This window comes from Eretmochelys imbricata, chromosome 20 (genome assembly GCF_965152235.1).
Source record: "Eretmochelys imbricata isolate rEreImb1 chromosome 20, rEreImb1.hap1, whole genome shotgun sequence".
NCBI classification, from domain to species: Eukaryota; Metazoa; Chordata; order Testudines; family Cheloniidae; genus Eretmochelys; species Eretmochelys imbricata.
Genome location: NC_135591.1, coordinates 13,527,165 through 13,542,572, shown reverse-complemented (window position 1 = coordinate 13,542,572; position 15,408 = coordinate 13,527,165). Strand labels below are relative to the sequence as shown.

The 15,408-nt window shown below is 52.9% G+C and overlaps 1 protein-coding gene across 2 annotated transcripts; it reads right to left on the bottom strand.

The window, feature by feature from the left end:
- Positions 1-9,777: 9,777 nt before the first annotated feature.
- LOC144277758 (protein mono-ADP-ribosyltransferase TIPARP-like) lies at positions 9,778-14,871 on the bottom strand. 2 transcript variants are annotated; one of them, XM_077838739.1, is made up of 6 exons: positions 14,634-14,871; positions 13,492-13,847; positions 13,076-13,256; positions 12,155-12,342; positions 11,804-12,064; positions 9,778-11,381 (listed from the first exon to the last, which is right to left on the bottom strand). In XM_077838739.1, exons 2-6 carry the CDS (start codon positions 13,833-13,835, stop codon positions 10,940-10,942), a joined length of 1,416 nt encoding a protein of 471 aa, XP_077694865.1. In that variant the 5' UTR covers positions 13,836-13,847; positions 14,634-14,871; the 3' UTR covers positions 9,778-10,939. The 2 variants fall into 2 exon arrangements, with proteins under 2 accessions (XP_077694865.1, XP_077694866.1); XM_077838740.1 differs by having other exon boundaries at positions 14,641-14,871.
- Positions 14,872-15,408: the final 537 nt, after the last annotated feature.

The following is a 15,408-nucleotide window of genomic DNA, read 5'->3' as shown; positions in this document are numbered from 1 at the left end:
ACCCCACCCTAAGCAAGGCCCACAGGTGCTCCCAGGCCTGGGGGGTGTTACCTGTCAGCTCTGTGTTCTTGGGGAACCAGGGCACAGTACCCAGCCTGTCTGATTCACGAAAGACCTTACCCCCAGATTCTGCTTGAACCAAAACTGATCAGAAGAAAGACTTACAAAAGGCAATGAAAAGGCCGTGGGAAACACCCCTAAACCCCTCCGACAAGGGTGACAGGAGTAAAGAAACTCCCCTGGCCTCATTTGCATCGAAGATGGGACATGGAGGCACCTCCATTAACATACAGAACAGAGATTCCAAGGCAAGAACCGCGCTGAACTCTGGGACCAGAAAAGCAGGGAAGCACTGCATGATGGGGGATCTCTGCTCCAGATGTTAATGAACCCACGCCTGCACACATCCAGCTCAGGAGTGATTCTAGTAATAAATCCTTTATTGGTATCCAAAACAGTGAAGCTCCCTAATTGCATTGTGAGCTCCCTCCAAGGAACACAGCCCATAGCCAGGAATGATCAGCTCCCATTGTCTAGCTTCAACAAAGCAACTCTGGTATACTCCCTTGTTTACATACAAACAAATCTAGTGTTCTCCCTTGAACCATTGTTGTTTCTCTACAAAAACCCTACCCATGCTCAAGTATGTGTTCTGATGCCTGTATCCAAAATCTGCATCAGTTCCACTGGGACTTCATCTTCTCCTGACTGATCGTGCTGGGGGCTCTGCCTGTCTCCTGCACTCTGGACCCTCAGCTACCACCACCACCTGGGAACCCCGACCAATTCAAGCTTCACGGAGTGGTGAGATCCCAGCTCTCTCTCTCTCTCTCAGTGTAGCCTTCTGACCCTGGCTTGTGTGATCAGTTATAGTTTAGTAAACCTGACTTTTATACTCAAATTTAAGTTAGATTTAATATTATAACTGTTATGTTCGTTTGGCTCCCCTATGGTTATTACCTGTCAATAAATAACTTTCATGATGAAGCTGGTTGCTTCTCTCTCTCCCCCTCGTGAGTGTTTTTTGGTTTCCTCATTCGCTCTGCAGCAACGCTCCTCGTACCTAAGCTAAAAGATCCCTGCAGCGCCCAAAAATCCTGTGGGGTTTGCTCATCAAGTGGGTTACTACTGGTACAATTGTAACATGAAAGTGGGGATAGAGACGTGCTGAACCTGGGACATAGAATCATAGAACCGGAAAGTACCTCGAGAGGTCATCTAGTCCAGTCCCCTGCACTCAAGGCAGGACTAAGTATTATCTAGACCATCCCTGACAGGTGTTTGTCCAACCTGCTCTTAAAAATCCCCAGTGATGGAGGTTCCTCCACCTCCCTAGGCAATTTATTCCAGTGCTTCACCACCCTGACAGTTAGGAAGTTTTTCCTAATGTCCAACCTAAACCGCCCTTGCTGCAATTTAAGCCCATGGCTTCTTGTCCCATCCTCAGAGGTTAAGAACAACAATTTTTCTCCCTCCTCCTTGTAATAACCTTTTACATACTTGAAAACTGTTATAATGTCCCCTCTTAGTCTTCTCTTCTCCAGACTAAACAAACCCAATTTTTTTCAATCTTCCCCCATAGGTCATGTTTCCTAGACCTTTAAACATCTTTGTTGCTCTTCTCTGGACTTTCTCCAATTTGTCCACATCCTTCCTGAAATGTGGCACCAAGAACTGGACACAATATTCCAGTTGAGGCTGTATCAGTGTGCAGTAGAGCGGAAGAATTACTTCTCGTGTCTTGCTTACAATACTCCTGCTAATACATCCCAGAATGATGTTTGCTTTTTTTGCAACAGCGTTACACGGTTGACTCATATTTAGCTTGTGATCCAGCATGACCCACAGATCCCTTTCCACAGTACTCCTTCCTAGGTAGTCATTTCCCATTTTGTATTTGTGCAACTGATTGTTCCTTCCTAAGTAGAGTACTTTGCATTTGTCCTTTTTGAATTTCATCCCTATTTACTTCAGACCATTTCTCCAGTTTGTCCAGATCATCTTGAATTTTAATCCTACCCTCCAAAGCACTTGCAACCTTTCCCGGCTTGGTATCGTCCAAAAACTTTATAAGTGTACTCTCTATGCCATTATCTAAATCATTGATGAAGATATTGAACAGAACCGGACCCAGAACTGATTCCTGCAGGACCCCATTCATTATGCCCTGCCAGCATGACTGTGAACCACTGATAACTACTCTCTGGGAATGATTTTCCAACCAGTTATGCACCCACCTTATAGTAGCTCCATCTAGGTTGTATTTCCCTAGTTTGTTTATGAGAAGGTTATGCAAGACAGTATCAAAAGCCTTACTAAATTCAAGATATACCATATCTACTGCTTCCCCCCATCCACAAGGCTTGTTACCCTGTCCAAGAAAGTTATGAGGTTGGTTTGACATGATTTGTCCTTGACAAATCCATGCTGACTGTTACTCATCACCTCATTATCTTCTAGGTGTTTGCAAACTGATTGCTCCATTATCTTTCCAGGTACCAAAGTTAAGCTGACTGGTCTGTAATTTCCCAGGTTGTCCTTATTTCCCTTTTTATTGATGGGCACTATGTTTGCTCTTTTCCAGTCTTCTGAAATGTCTCCTGTCTTCCATGACTTTTCAAAGATAATTGCTAATGGCTCAGATATCTCCTCAGTTTCCTTGAGTATTCTAGGATGCATTTAATCAAGCCCTGGTGATCTGAAGACATCTAACTTGTCTAAGTAACTTTTGACTTGTTCATTTTCTATTTTAGACTCTGATCCTACCTCATTTTCACTGGCAGTCTCTATGTTAGACATCCAATCACCACCAACCTTCTTGGTGAAAACCAAAAAGAAGAAGTCATTAAGCACCTCTGCCATTTCCACATTTTCTGTTATTGTCTTTCCCCCCGCATTGAGTCACGGGCCTACTCCATTCTTGGTCTTCCTCTTGCTTCTAATGTATTTGTAAAATGTTTTCTTGTTTCCTTTTATGTCCCTAGCTAGTTTGATCTCGTTTTGTGCCTTGGCTTTTCTACTTTTGTCCCTACATACCTGTGTTATTTGTTTATGTTCATCCTTTGTAATTTGACCGAGTTTCCACTTTTTTGTAGGACTCTTTTTTGAGTTTTAGATCATTGAAGATCTCTTGGTTAAGCCAGGGTGGTCTCTTGCCAGACTTCCCGTCTTTCCTACGCAGTGGGATAATTTGATCTTGTGCCCTTAATAATGTCTCTTTGAAAAACTGCCCAAAAAACTGCCCTAGGAGGATTGCAGCTTGGAAGTGTTGCTCGACCCAGTCTGCTGAGTCCAGGGGCATATGAGGGTGGCAGATGGAAAGTGCTGCTTGACCCAGCCTGCTCAGGCGTACCCTGTTCTGGTGTGGTGCCCAGGGCATAGGAGGGTGGCAGCCTGGAGGTGCTGTTCGACCCAGCCTGTTGAGTCCAAGGCCATATGAGGGTGACAGCTTGGGAGTGCTGATTAACCTGGTCCTCTCAGATGCGCTCTGTTAATGTGTGTGTGTGTCTGACTGATTCTGGGGCTGGAAGAACCCAGCCCTGGGGAACCTTGGTCCTGCAGGGTAGCTCCACTGGGAGGGACTTGCAGCAGGGAGAAGTACAGCGCCGTATGAGAACACATGTGACACAAGCAGTACATTGATCGAATTACAGAAACGCCCCGCCCCCCGAAGAGTAACCCTAATCAATGAGCATACCCAAAGTAACAGGCAAAGCTGGTAACAAATTGGTGGAGGAACGCAGGCAGCACGTGACCCTAATCACGTGGTACTTGTTGAGTAGTTGTTGTGGAGTGGGTAAACTGAGGCACGGACCTGAGCAAACTGTCTCTTCCTTTTTCAGACTAAGCTCCTTTAGCGAGGTCTCTCTCTTATAGAATATTTGGTAACATCCTGTAACTTTTAAGTTAAGATTCGTGCTTAGAATAACTGTAGGACCATGCAATAAGGAGTTAAAGAGTTGTGCTTAAAAGTAAAGATTTTAGAGCAATACTGTGACTGCGTGAAAGGGCTTTTGGTAGGGATCATTAATGAGATAAGGGAAGTAGATAGGGCTGAAAAAAAACCCTTGGCTGCTCACTTGAGACAGGAAAAAACCAACAGGTTAGAGAGATGAGTAATGAAGAAGGGGAAATACCCCTGGGAAAGGGGATGCTCTAAGGGAACCAACTCCAGGAAACAGCCCCAGGATCGGAGCTGCCAGACCTCGGCACTCTGCCGGTGGTACTGTGTGGAGGTTGGAGTCCCGCAGATGGACCTGATCCTAGCTGGCCATCAGGAAGGGTTCATCTGTCTTGTTGGGAGTGGTAAGCGTTGTGTGTATGGGGTGTGCATTCTGTTTTGGTGATTGTTAATAGGTGGAGATTGAGTGGGGTATTGCTGTGTGGGGCTCTTTCGCTGGTGGAAGACCCCATAAACTCACAAAAGATTAGGTCCTGAGTCCACAGGGAAAGGCTGTTTGCCCAGAGCCCATGGAGGAGTAAAGTTAGCCTTTCGCCTGGAGTCCTACAAACTGGGTAAAGGTGGGTGTCCCTAGAGTGTATAAGTAACAGAGAATTTTGTGCGGGTAACAATTAGGCCAAGCAGTGATGTACAGACAGTTTTCAGTGAAGGAGCACTCTTTGACACACACCTGGGATGGCCTGTGCTTTATTGTGAATCGGGCCAGCCCTAGTGTTTATCAGGTAGAAATCCTGAATGGAAAAAACAGGAAATCCTGGTGGAAATGGTTTCATTCCTCACCGCTCAAAGAGTGGAAGGGTAAAACACCTGACCCTCAAGGGATATTATAACTGTCTTCTCCGTCCTGCCAGCCACCCTTCTTGGCTAGCAAGAAGGAACGGTTTGGGGCCATTGGAAAACACGCGTTGGGTGGGCTTGTCAGTGCCTACCCCGATACTGAGGCAGGAAAAGGCCAGAGAAGTTTTCAACTTATGGCCACCCTCACGTAGGTCACTGCTTCATGTTCCCCCTGCAATATTGGTCCCAGGCTCTCCCAGTATAAATGGGGTTTTGTTCTCTCTTCTCTGCCCCTTCACAGGTCCTGAACATGAGCCATGACATCCCACCGTTGCACCAGCCCCCTGCTGTTCATAAGTGTCTGGAGTCTGATGCGGTCCAGGCTCTATGCTGTACCTGTGATCCCTCTGAGCCTCTGGAGGGGCTTGCCAGCTGGAGCCCAGGAAGTAAAACCGCTCTGCCACATGCATGGATTCTATGGGAATGGGAGCAACTGGCCCTGCAGCGTTGCTACCAGTTCTATGCTGTCAGCAACTCCTGGGGTTGCCTCTAGGAAAGCGTTGCTAATTGCACGCAGAGTGCCCCGAGGAGTCACTCAAGTTTTGTTATGAAACTAAGACCACAGCAGATTCCGTCCCATTCTTCTGTAAGCTGTTGTGGTCTCAAAAGGGATGTACACCATCAAACGCAACCAGTGACAGCCTCCTGGGTGGCAGAAGGTGCAGGATAGTCCTGGTTTCTTCTGCTGTTTGCGGAGCAACCATACCCCTATGTGTCATCATTGTCATCGGAACCCAGACACCTCTGTTACCTGGAGTTGAACTGCAGCTGTCTCTGATCACACCACCAGGCAAGAATATCACACGGTTCCCCATAAACTGGGAACTGCTGAACTGGACTTTAGCTGGACATGACCTGATTCAGCAAGGTCCCCCAGACTGGGTAGTTCCATTAAAGGGCACACACTGTGACAAGCTCATGCCAACAATTTGGTTTAAATTCTATGGGCACATTGATTCCATGAGCCCGGTTTGTGCAGAACAGAATTGGGCCAACAACAACCGAAAAAAACAGTTTTAAATTTTGACCCTCTGATCACAAACCTCGCTTCCCTCCAACTTTTAAGCGCCGCAATTTCAGGACCCCATGTGTTAAAATTGGATCAACAAGAACTTTTGGTTCTTCAACCTCAGACTTCTCTGAAGGAGGTTCAAATCCACTTAGAGGGCATGAATATCTCTTGCATAGCACCTGTATGCGCTCCCTTGATTGGAACTTGCCATAAGGGTTGGGATGAACAGGTAAGAATGTGGCAAGGGGCTGACCATGTAAATAGAGTAAAAGGGGAATTAAGTGATTAGATTGCACCTGTAGGAATAGGAATCTCTTTAGATGCTGCTGCAAATATAGAAGTTCTGGCTAATAAACTATCATATGCCACCGAAAATATAGTAAAGAAATATACCCCATTAACAACATCTTTGAAACAGTTAAGTGAGGAACAGTAGTTAATAAGTAAGGTATTTCCTGGGTGGGAAAGACTGATAGAAAAAGATGAAGAGTTAATGATGTCTGGTGTACAGTCCCTACAGAATAAGGTCTCATTGACCTCAGTGTGTGAGCAAACTCAGCCTCTCACCCAGCACGTAATCATGGGAATGATTCGGCAAGCCACAGTAGGACAAATTCCCATGGAGGCAATCAACTTGATTCTGCCCCATGTAACGAAGTTAGTCCTCCGGCCCTGGTGGAGACTAGTTAACACTTCGTACAATCACCACCAGCAAAGCTTGCAGTTATTCTTGATAACAGTGGCAGGCAAAGAAATTAGAGTAATCTACCCAGTAGTCCCGCTGGGATAACAGATTAATGATAACTCAGTAATGTACTCCAGAGATCCTAACGTTTGAGTCTGGCAGAAAGATAATGTGTGGAACACAGTAAATGTAAAGGGGTGTAGGAGAAAAGAAGGTTTGGGCTATATCTGTGAAGACCAATCATTGGAGGAACATGATGAATGCTTCTTCCCACAACCTGGGAATAAGTCTCACTGTTCCTTCCATAAAAAGAACAGGAGTACTTGTGGCACCTTAGAGACTAACAAATTTATTTAAGCATAAGCTTTTGTGAGCTACAGCTCACTTCATCGGATGCATACAGTGGAAAATACAGTGGGGAGATTTTATATACACAGAGAACATGAAACAATGGGTGTTACCATACAGACTGTAACGAGAGTGATCGGGTAAGGCGAGCTATTACCAGCAGGAGAGAAAAAGCATGCATCCGATGAAGTGAGCTGTAGCTCACTAAAGCTTATGCTCAGATAAATTTGTTAGTCTCTAAGGTGCCACAAATACTCCTTTCCTTTTTGCAGATACAGACTGACACAGCTGCTACTCTGAAACCTGTTCCTTCCATGTTATCAAGGAAGAGGGGTCTGTTATTATCTATGTTGGTAAAGCATGTATGTGTGTAAGAATGAGATGTAATATTGTATTGATTAATGGACATTGGATTCAATCCATGGTGCCTTACATTAACCGCTGTTTCTGTAATGTAACCACTATTGTTAGCTGTGATATTAAGTTTACTGTGCCTATATGGACTGTATAACATTTAAATGCCTCTCCTGAGCTCTACAAAGAGGTTTCCCCCATTTCACTGGGAATGGGTCTCACTGCCAGTAAGGGACTATTAACTCATCGCTCCTTACAAACTGAGCTGCAGAAGCTCTGAACTTTGGGGGAGAAAGGCAAACTCGAGATTCAGCACCACAACCAGGCGATCTCTAGGCTAGCCGCTACAGTTAAAAACACAGGCCATCACTCCTGGTGGAAGACTGCTTGGGTGGAGCCCCAGTGCAACAGGTCTTTTAAATATCGTGCTTCACCCCATTGTGGTGATAATCGATTTCCAAATTATACTAGCAATTTATCTGGTTCTACTGGTTTGCTGGATCTAGCGACTGATGCGGCAGCTGCAATGGATGGAAGATCAGACCCGGTACCACGGAGTAAGGCTGTGACGGGGATACTCCCTCAGCTCGAGCACCCCATCAACGGGGGGACTTGTTACCTAGCAGCTCTGTGTTTTTGGGGAACCAGGGCACAGTACCCAGCCTGTCTGACTCACAGAAGACCTTCCCCACCCCAGCCTCTATTTGAACAAAAACCAATCAGAAGATTTACAAAAGGCAATGAAAAGGTAGTGAGAGACACACCTAAACCCCTGGGATGAGGATGACAGGATTAAGGAAACTCCCCTAGCCTCATTTGAATGGAAGATAGGACAAGGAGGTATCTCCATTAGCATACAGAACAGGGAACAGAGATTCCAAGGCGAGGACTACAGGGAAGCACTGCATGATGGAGGATCTCTGCTCCAGATGTTAATGAACCCACGCCTGCACACACCCAGCTCAGTTGTTATCAGACCAATTCTAGTAATAAATCCTTTATTGGTATCCAAAACAGTGAAGCTCCCTAATTGTATTGTGAGCTCCCTCCAAGGAACACAGCCCATAGCCAGGAATGATCAGTTCCTATTGTCTAGCTTCAACAAAACAACTTTGGTATACTCCCTTGTTTACATATACACAAATCTAGTGTTCTCCCTTGAACCATTGTTGTTTCTCTACAAAAAACCCTACCCATGCTCAAGTAAGTCCTCTGATGCCTGGATCCAAAATCTGCATCAGTTCCACTGGGGCTTCATCTTCTCCTGACTGATCGTGCTGGGGGCTCTGCCTGTCTCCAGAACTCTGGACCCTCAGCTACCACCACCACCTGGGAACCCCAACTGGTTCGAACGTCACGGATGGTGAGAACCCAGCTCTCTCTCTCTCTCGGTATAGCCTTCTGACCCTGTGATCAGTTATAGGTTTGTAAACCTGACTTTTATAATTAAATTTAAGTTAGATTTAATATTATAACTGCTTTGTTTGTTTGGCTCCTCTTTGGTTACTACCTGGCAATAAATACCTTTCATGATGAAGCTGGTTGCTTCTCTCTCTCTCTCCCCCCCCAACTCGTGAGTGTTTTTTGGTTTCCTCATTTGCTCTGCAGCAACGCTCCTCGTACCTAAGCTAAAAGATCCCTACAATGCCCAAAAATCCTGTGGGGTTTGCTCATCAAGTGGGTTACTACCAGAACAAGTGTAACATGAAAGTGGGGCTAGAGACGTGCTGAACCCGGGGCATATGAGGGTGGCAGACTGAAAGTGCTGCTTGACCCCATCTGCTCAGGCGCACTCTGATCCAGTGCGGTGCCCATGGCATAGGAGGGTGGCAGCCTGGAGGTGCTGTTTAACCCAACCTGCTGAGTCCAAGGCCATATGAGGGTGACAGCTTGGAAATACTGCTTGACCCAGCCCACTGAGCCCAGGGACATATAAGGGGTCAGCTTGGGTGTGCTGATTAACCCGGTCCTCTCAGATGTTCTCTCTTACTGTGTGTGTGTGTTCGTCTGATTCTGGGGCTGGAGGGACCCAGCCCTGGGGAACCTAGGTCCTGCAGGGTAGCTCCATTGGGAGGGACTTGCAGCAGGGAGAAGCAGAGCTCCATATGAGAACACAAGTGACACAAGCAGTACATTGATAGAAGTATAACCCCCCCCGAAGAGTAACCCTAATAAATGAGCATACCCGAAAGTAACGGGCAAAGCTGGTAACAAGGGGGCAGAGCTGACACCTGAGGGTCCCTGCCACCCCGCAGGGCTCAGTCTCTGGGGCTGTTTGCCCCCCCACAAGGCTGCCAGCTGGGGGTGGGAGCCTTGATAGCGACAATTGCAGGGTGGTTTGGGGGCTGTGGGAAGTCTCTCTGTGAGCGAGCCAGGCCCCAGACCCCGGCAGCTCCAGCCCCACCACCTGGGACAGCTGGTGTCAAACCCACAGCTCCCTGCTTCCTCCTCTGGGCCCTCCATCGCCCTCACCCAGGGCCCCCTGCATCCCTATGGCAACCTCCCTGACTGATGCTCAGGAAACAGAGGCAGTGCTGGGAAAGGGGATTCCCCCAGCCGTGCCGCCCCTCCTGACCAAAACTCTTCCCTTGACACACCAGAACCAGGGGGACCAGCACCTGTCGCTCAGGGGGCAGGGAATGATCTGGGCTGTGGGGATGGGGGCGGGGAAGGAGAGGGGACTTTGCTGCAGGGCTTAGGCAGGAAGCAGCAACACCCCAGCTGCCTGGGCCTGGGGGTAGAGGGACGACTTGGACCTAGGCCCATCCCCCTGACAGCAGAGGACCCCAGAGATGTGGCCGCAGCGGTGCTTACTTCCCACCAGGAATCTGGCAGAGGCAGGGCTGTGGGGGGAGATGGCTGAGAGGGTGGGAGCTGGGCCAGCTTCACAGGAGGTACCAGCCTGACACCAGCCCATGGATTGGACCTCCTCAGCCCAGCAGCAACAGGGGGCAATGGGGGGCTGATGACTGGAGTCTGTGACAGATCCCCCCCCAACATCACACAACCCCCCTCTCCCAGACTGTGGGCAGTGCACTGCTGGGATAAATCTTGGGGTAAACCCCATGTTTCTCCAGAGGGAAGGCTTGCAAGCACCCCAGTGCCCACGGCCATGGGGCACATGGAGTCGGGGAGTTCGTAGGGCCTGGGGGGGTGGGTGCAGGTCAGGAGTGACCCTGGACAATGGCTCCTCAGTGACTTTCTCCCCGTCCCTGGTGCTGGGGGAGCAGGCCGAGCCATTCTGGGCAGCAGGATCTGACGGCAGGCCTGTGTCAGGCCCATGGCGCCAATTGCCCGCTGAGAGCGGAAAGACAATGTGATTGACCCCGCACGGCCCTGACTCCTCCCTCCAACCTGGGGCGCCAGGGCCCAGGGTGGCAGCACCAAGCTCTATTCCAGTCAGTGCCAAAGGTGGGGTGAGGGGGGAGGGACTCAGGGTCTTCCACACACTCCCACCCCCTGGGAGCAAGCTGCCCTCTTCACCTGTGACTAGGGTTGCCGACAGTCCCTTATTATAAGGGCCATCCCTTATTTTTTCCATCTCTGTACGGCAAGACTGGGAGTCACTGAGTGCTGCTAAAAGCAGCAGAAATCCCCCTGGTGAATGTAGGTGAGTCCTTCTTAGTATTGTTAATAATAATAATAATAATGATCTCAGGAGGAGGGGTGGGGCTAAGAAAACCGTCCCTTATTTTTGAAGTACAAAGTTGTCAACCTGACCTCTGACCCCCAGTAGTCCCCATCACGAGTCCACGGCCACGGGCTCGGAGAGCAGCTTGTAGCGGATCAGGAAGTAGGGGTAGCACTGGCAGCTGTCAAAGATGACGAAGATCTGTGGCTTCTTAGCGCAGTCCGTGCAGGAGTCGTACAGGCGGCCGTCGTGTGCTGGTGGGGGACGCCGGAACCTGGGCTTGCCCCGCGCCCAACGCCCCACCAGCACCTTGGCCAGGAACATGTGGCACAGGCTGTCCTCGCCCAGCTTGGCGTAAGTGTGGGAGTAGGAGGCGTCGGTGGCGAAGTAGCTGCCCTGCCCGTAAGCCTCACCGTTCTCCCCTGACACCCGGGGGTCAAAGTTCATCTCGCAGATAGGCTGCACTTTGCTGGCCATGGTGCCGTGGAAGAGGTGTCTCTCCAGGAAGCACCGTGACGCACAGGGACGGATCTGGGCCATGAACTTCTTCTGGCTGGAGGGCGGGACAGATTGGGGGGGAGGGGGTCACTGACAATCTGGAGCTCCCTTGGTGCATTGCCCCAGGCTTGGATATGATGGGTCAGGCACCAAGAGCAGCCAGGAGTCACCACAGTAAGAAGCCGGGATCGCCAGCTGGCTAGGGACGGGCAGGGTGCCCCAGGTGGGTTCGTGGCTCCAGCCCAGCCGCATCCACGACCCAGAGCATGGGGACCAAGACCACAAAACACCAGCCTTTGGGCGATTCCCATTCCCAGCCCAGGGGGAACCACGCCCCAGGATTAGTGCACTTGCGCTACAGTTCCAGCCGCCATCGCAGCCCTGTGGCAGCAGCCAGATACGAGGGCACCAAGGGAAAGTCCAGAACCCACTAGCAGCCCCCCATGCCCAGCCCAGCCCCATGTCTGCCCTACTTACCCACAGTATTTCTGCCACAGGTAGTCATTCCGGACCCGGTAGACGGCCAGCACCAGAGCCTTGTCCTCTGCCAGAGTTTTGTGGAACAGCGTGCATGTGGTCTCATAGGCCCTCTCTGCTGGTGCCACTTCAGCCAGCGTGTACATGGTGCCCACTGGGGCCTTGGGGACCCAGGACGCAGGGTATGGGCCCCAGTAGGTGCCCTGGGGGTCCTCCCCAGGGATGGCGCTGGGGGAAGAGAGGGTGGCGCCTGGGCCTGTCCTGCCAAGAGAAGACACACAAGGGCATGGCTAGTGGCGGGAGCCTCTTGGGTGCCCAGGGGCAGGGATGGCACGTGGCCAGAGCACTCACCGCAGGTGGGGCGCCAGGCGCCAGGATGGGCGGAAGATTGGGCGGCGCAGGATGCGCCGGGTGAAGCCCGTACGCACATTGCGCTGGGTCATTTTCTTCAGGTCCACATTGTACAGCCGGCCACGCAGCTCAAAGGCGTGGTTCCACATGCCCTTCTCGAAGGCCGCCAGCAGCTCCCATCGCACCGGCTGGGCACAGAGAGACGCCATCATGGGACACCCCTCAGCCACATTCCTCCCAGCCACGCACCCACTCCCGGCCACGATGCTCCCCAGCCATGCAGCACCACCACCTTCCTTAGCTACACCACTCCCCCAGCCACGCAGCCCCTCCCCAAACCACGCCACTCCCCCAGCCACGCAGCCCCTCCCCAAACCACGCCACTCCCCCAGCCACGCAGTGCTACAACCCTCCTCCGATACCCCAGCCACACGGCCCCCCCCAACCATGCCCCTCCCCCACCCATCCAGCCAGGCCACACCTCCAGCCACACAGCCCCTCCCCCTTCCCAACCATGCTGCTCCCCTGGCCACCCCTCAGCTACCCCAGCCACACAGCCCCTTCCCCAGCCAGGCACCCCCTCCCAGCCATGCAGTGCCACAACCCTCCTCAGCTACCCCAGCCACACAGCCCACCCAACCATGCTCATGCCCCACCCACCCAGCCAGGCCACACCTCCAGCCACACAGCCCCTTCCCCTTCCCAGCCATGCTGCTCCCCTGGCCACCCCTCCCCCTCCTCAGCTATGTCACCCCCAGCCACACAGCCCCTCTCCCAGCAACCCCTGCCCCTCCTCGGGCACCCCAGGTCCCCCCAGCCACACTGCTCTTCACCCCGGACCATCCAGGCCTAGCCTTCCATTTCTCTCCCCCTGCATCCCCCACACCCGCTGCTCTCCTGGGATCACCCCCCTTCCCTCACCTCCTCGTACATGAGCCACTGGCCCCACTCGCCCCACTCCTCCCAGTACACCTGCCACTCCGCGGGGAAGTAGGGGCTGCGGCTGGGGTCGCCGCTGTTGGAGAGGCGCCGGACGCGGTCATAAAGCTGGGTGGGCTTCAGGTCCATGGAGTTCAGGTTGAGGGTCCAGGATAAGCCGGCCCTGGAAGCGGGGGCAGCGGAGAAGTCACCAAGGGGCAGGAACCACAGGCAACGCCCCCCCCACCATGCTGGCAGTGAGTAGCTGGGCGATGCCTCCCTCTCTCCTTCTGTCCTCAGCCAATGCTCTCCTGGCGGGGGGCTGGGACTGGAGCACCCGGGAGCTCCCCCCACAGCCAGCGCTCCCGCCCCACTCCCCATGGCACCCCCTGCTGGGCCACGTCCAATCAGCCACGTACTTGTCCACGAGCTCCACGCTGTGGTGGCTGGTGCTGCAGTAGAGGTTCTCCAGGTGCTGCTGGGCCGACGTGCCAATGCTCAGCCACACCCCATCTGCCTGGCGCCGCATCTGCCAGTGGAAGGGGTTGGGGGTGTGGTGGCGCGGGCAGCGTTCCCGCTCCAGACACTGCCCCAGCAGGAAGCTGTCGCAGATCAAGATGCCGTCTTTCTGGTGGACATGGACCTCCTCTGGACCAGCCAACTCCAGGACCTGCCCGCCCAGGCCATGCCCCTCGGGCTCCAGTGTGAGCAGCAGGGGGTACTGAGCCAATCCCAGATGCGGGCGCTTGGGCTTCTCTGCCATCTTGATCAGGCCCTAAGGCAGGACGAGGGGGCGGAAGTCAGGGCAGAGATGGGACCTGATGGGAAGCCAGGCCAGGGCTCGGGGCAGACTGAGCCTGGGATTTGGGATATCGGGGGCATCTGGGTGCCATTGGTTGGAGGGGCACTAGTGCTGGAAGGAAGAGCAAGGATCTTAAAGGGGATGCTACCCCCGGGGTCAGAGAATCGCTACGGGCGGGGCGGGGGGCGCATCAGTGTTGGCAACAGCCGGCCCCAGCTCTAGAGCACCCCAGCATTGGGGTGTGTGTATAGGGGTGTCATCCCCAGTCTACAGATGGGGAAACTGAGGCTCTGGGCCAATGCAGGGACTTGCCCAGCAGGTCAGTGGCAGAGCTGGGAGAGGAACCCCAGCCCACTCGACTAGCCTCAATACCTTGGCCTGCTGCAGTCCCACCAGTTTGCAATGGGAGCTACAGCACCCCCCCCCCCTTATTATATTGGAGAACTACACCGAGTCTCCAATCAGCAGCCCCTCCCACGAAGCCGAGTCCCCCAGAGACCAAGGAAGCCCCTGCAGATCCCAACTGGGCCCACAGAGGGGAGGCCAGGGGGTACACAGCCACAGAGGCAGCACTGCCCAGTTGTCAGGCTCCTAAGGGAGACAGAGCACCCCATCCCTCTCAGCAGCCTCATGGCATTGACCCTGGGCGGGGGGGGGGGGGGGGGGAGGGAGGGGGACGGGAGACATTGGCCTGGGTCCCCGGGGCAGACAGAACATTTCCTCCTCCCCCCTTGGGGTGCGCTGATCCCCCAGCCTCACCTCTCACCTCCTCTGCTGGAGTGTTGTAGTTGCAGACTCTTACTTTTGCTTTTGCTTTGCTGGCCCCGCTGAGTCATAGGGCTCTCTCCCACCAACCCCTCAGCATGCCACCTGCATGCACAGAAAAGGGGGGGCTGGGGCTTCCCCCTAACTCCTGTTCTAAGCCTCTCACCCCCTCTGGATTTCAGGGAGAGAAGTAGCTCAGGGCTTGGCCCAAAGCCCCACCACTAGGGTTGTCATCTTTCTAATCCCACAAAACTGAACATCATGCCGGCCCCGCCCCTTCTCTGAGGCCCCGCCCCTGATTGCTTTATCCCCCCTCCCTCCATGGGTTGTTTGCTCTTTCCCTTCCTGTCATCAGGCTGGAGCAGGAGATTTGGGTGTAGGAGTTGGGTGAGGGCTCTGGGCAAGGCTGGGAATGAGGAGTTTGGGGTGCAGGAGGTGGCTCTGGGGTAATGGGTTGGGGTGTGGGGGGTTCTGGGCTCTGGGGTGGGGGTTTGGGCTCCAGGTGGGGCTAGAAATGAGGGATGCAGGAGAGGGATCTAGGATGGGGCAGGGGGTTGGGGCACATGGGGGTTGAGGGCTTTTGCTGGGGGTGTGGGCTCTGGGGTGGGGCCAGGGATGAGGGATTTGTGGTGCAGGAGGGGTCTCTGGGCTGTGGCTGAGGGGTTCAGAGTGTGGGAGGGGGTGCAGGCTCTGGCTGGGAGTGCAGGCTCTGGGGTGGGGCCAGGGATGAGGGGTTTGGGGTGCAGAAGGGGGCTCCATACTGGGGCTG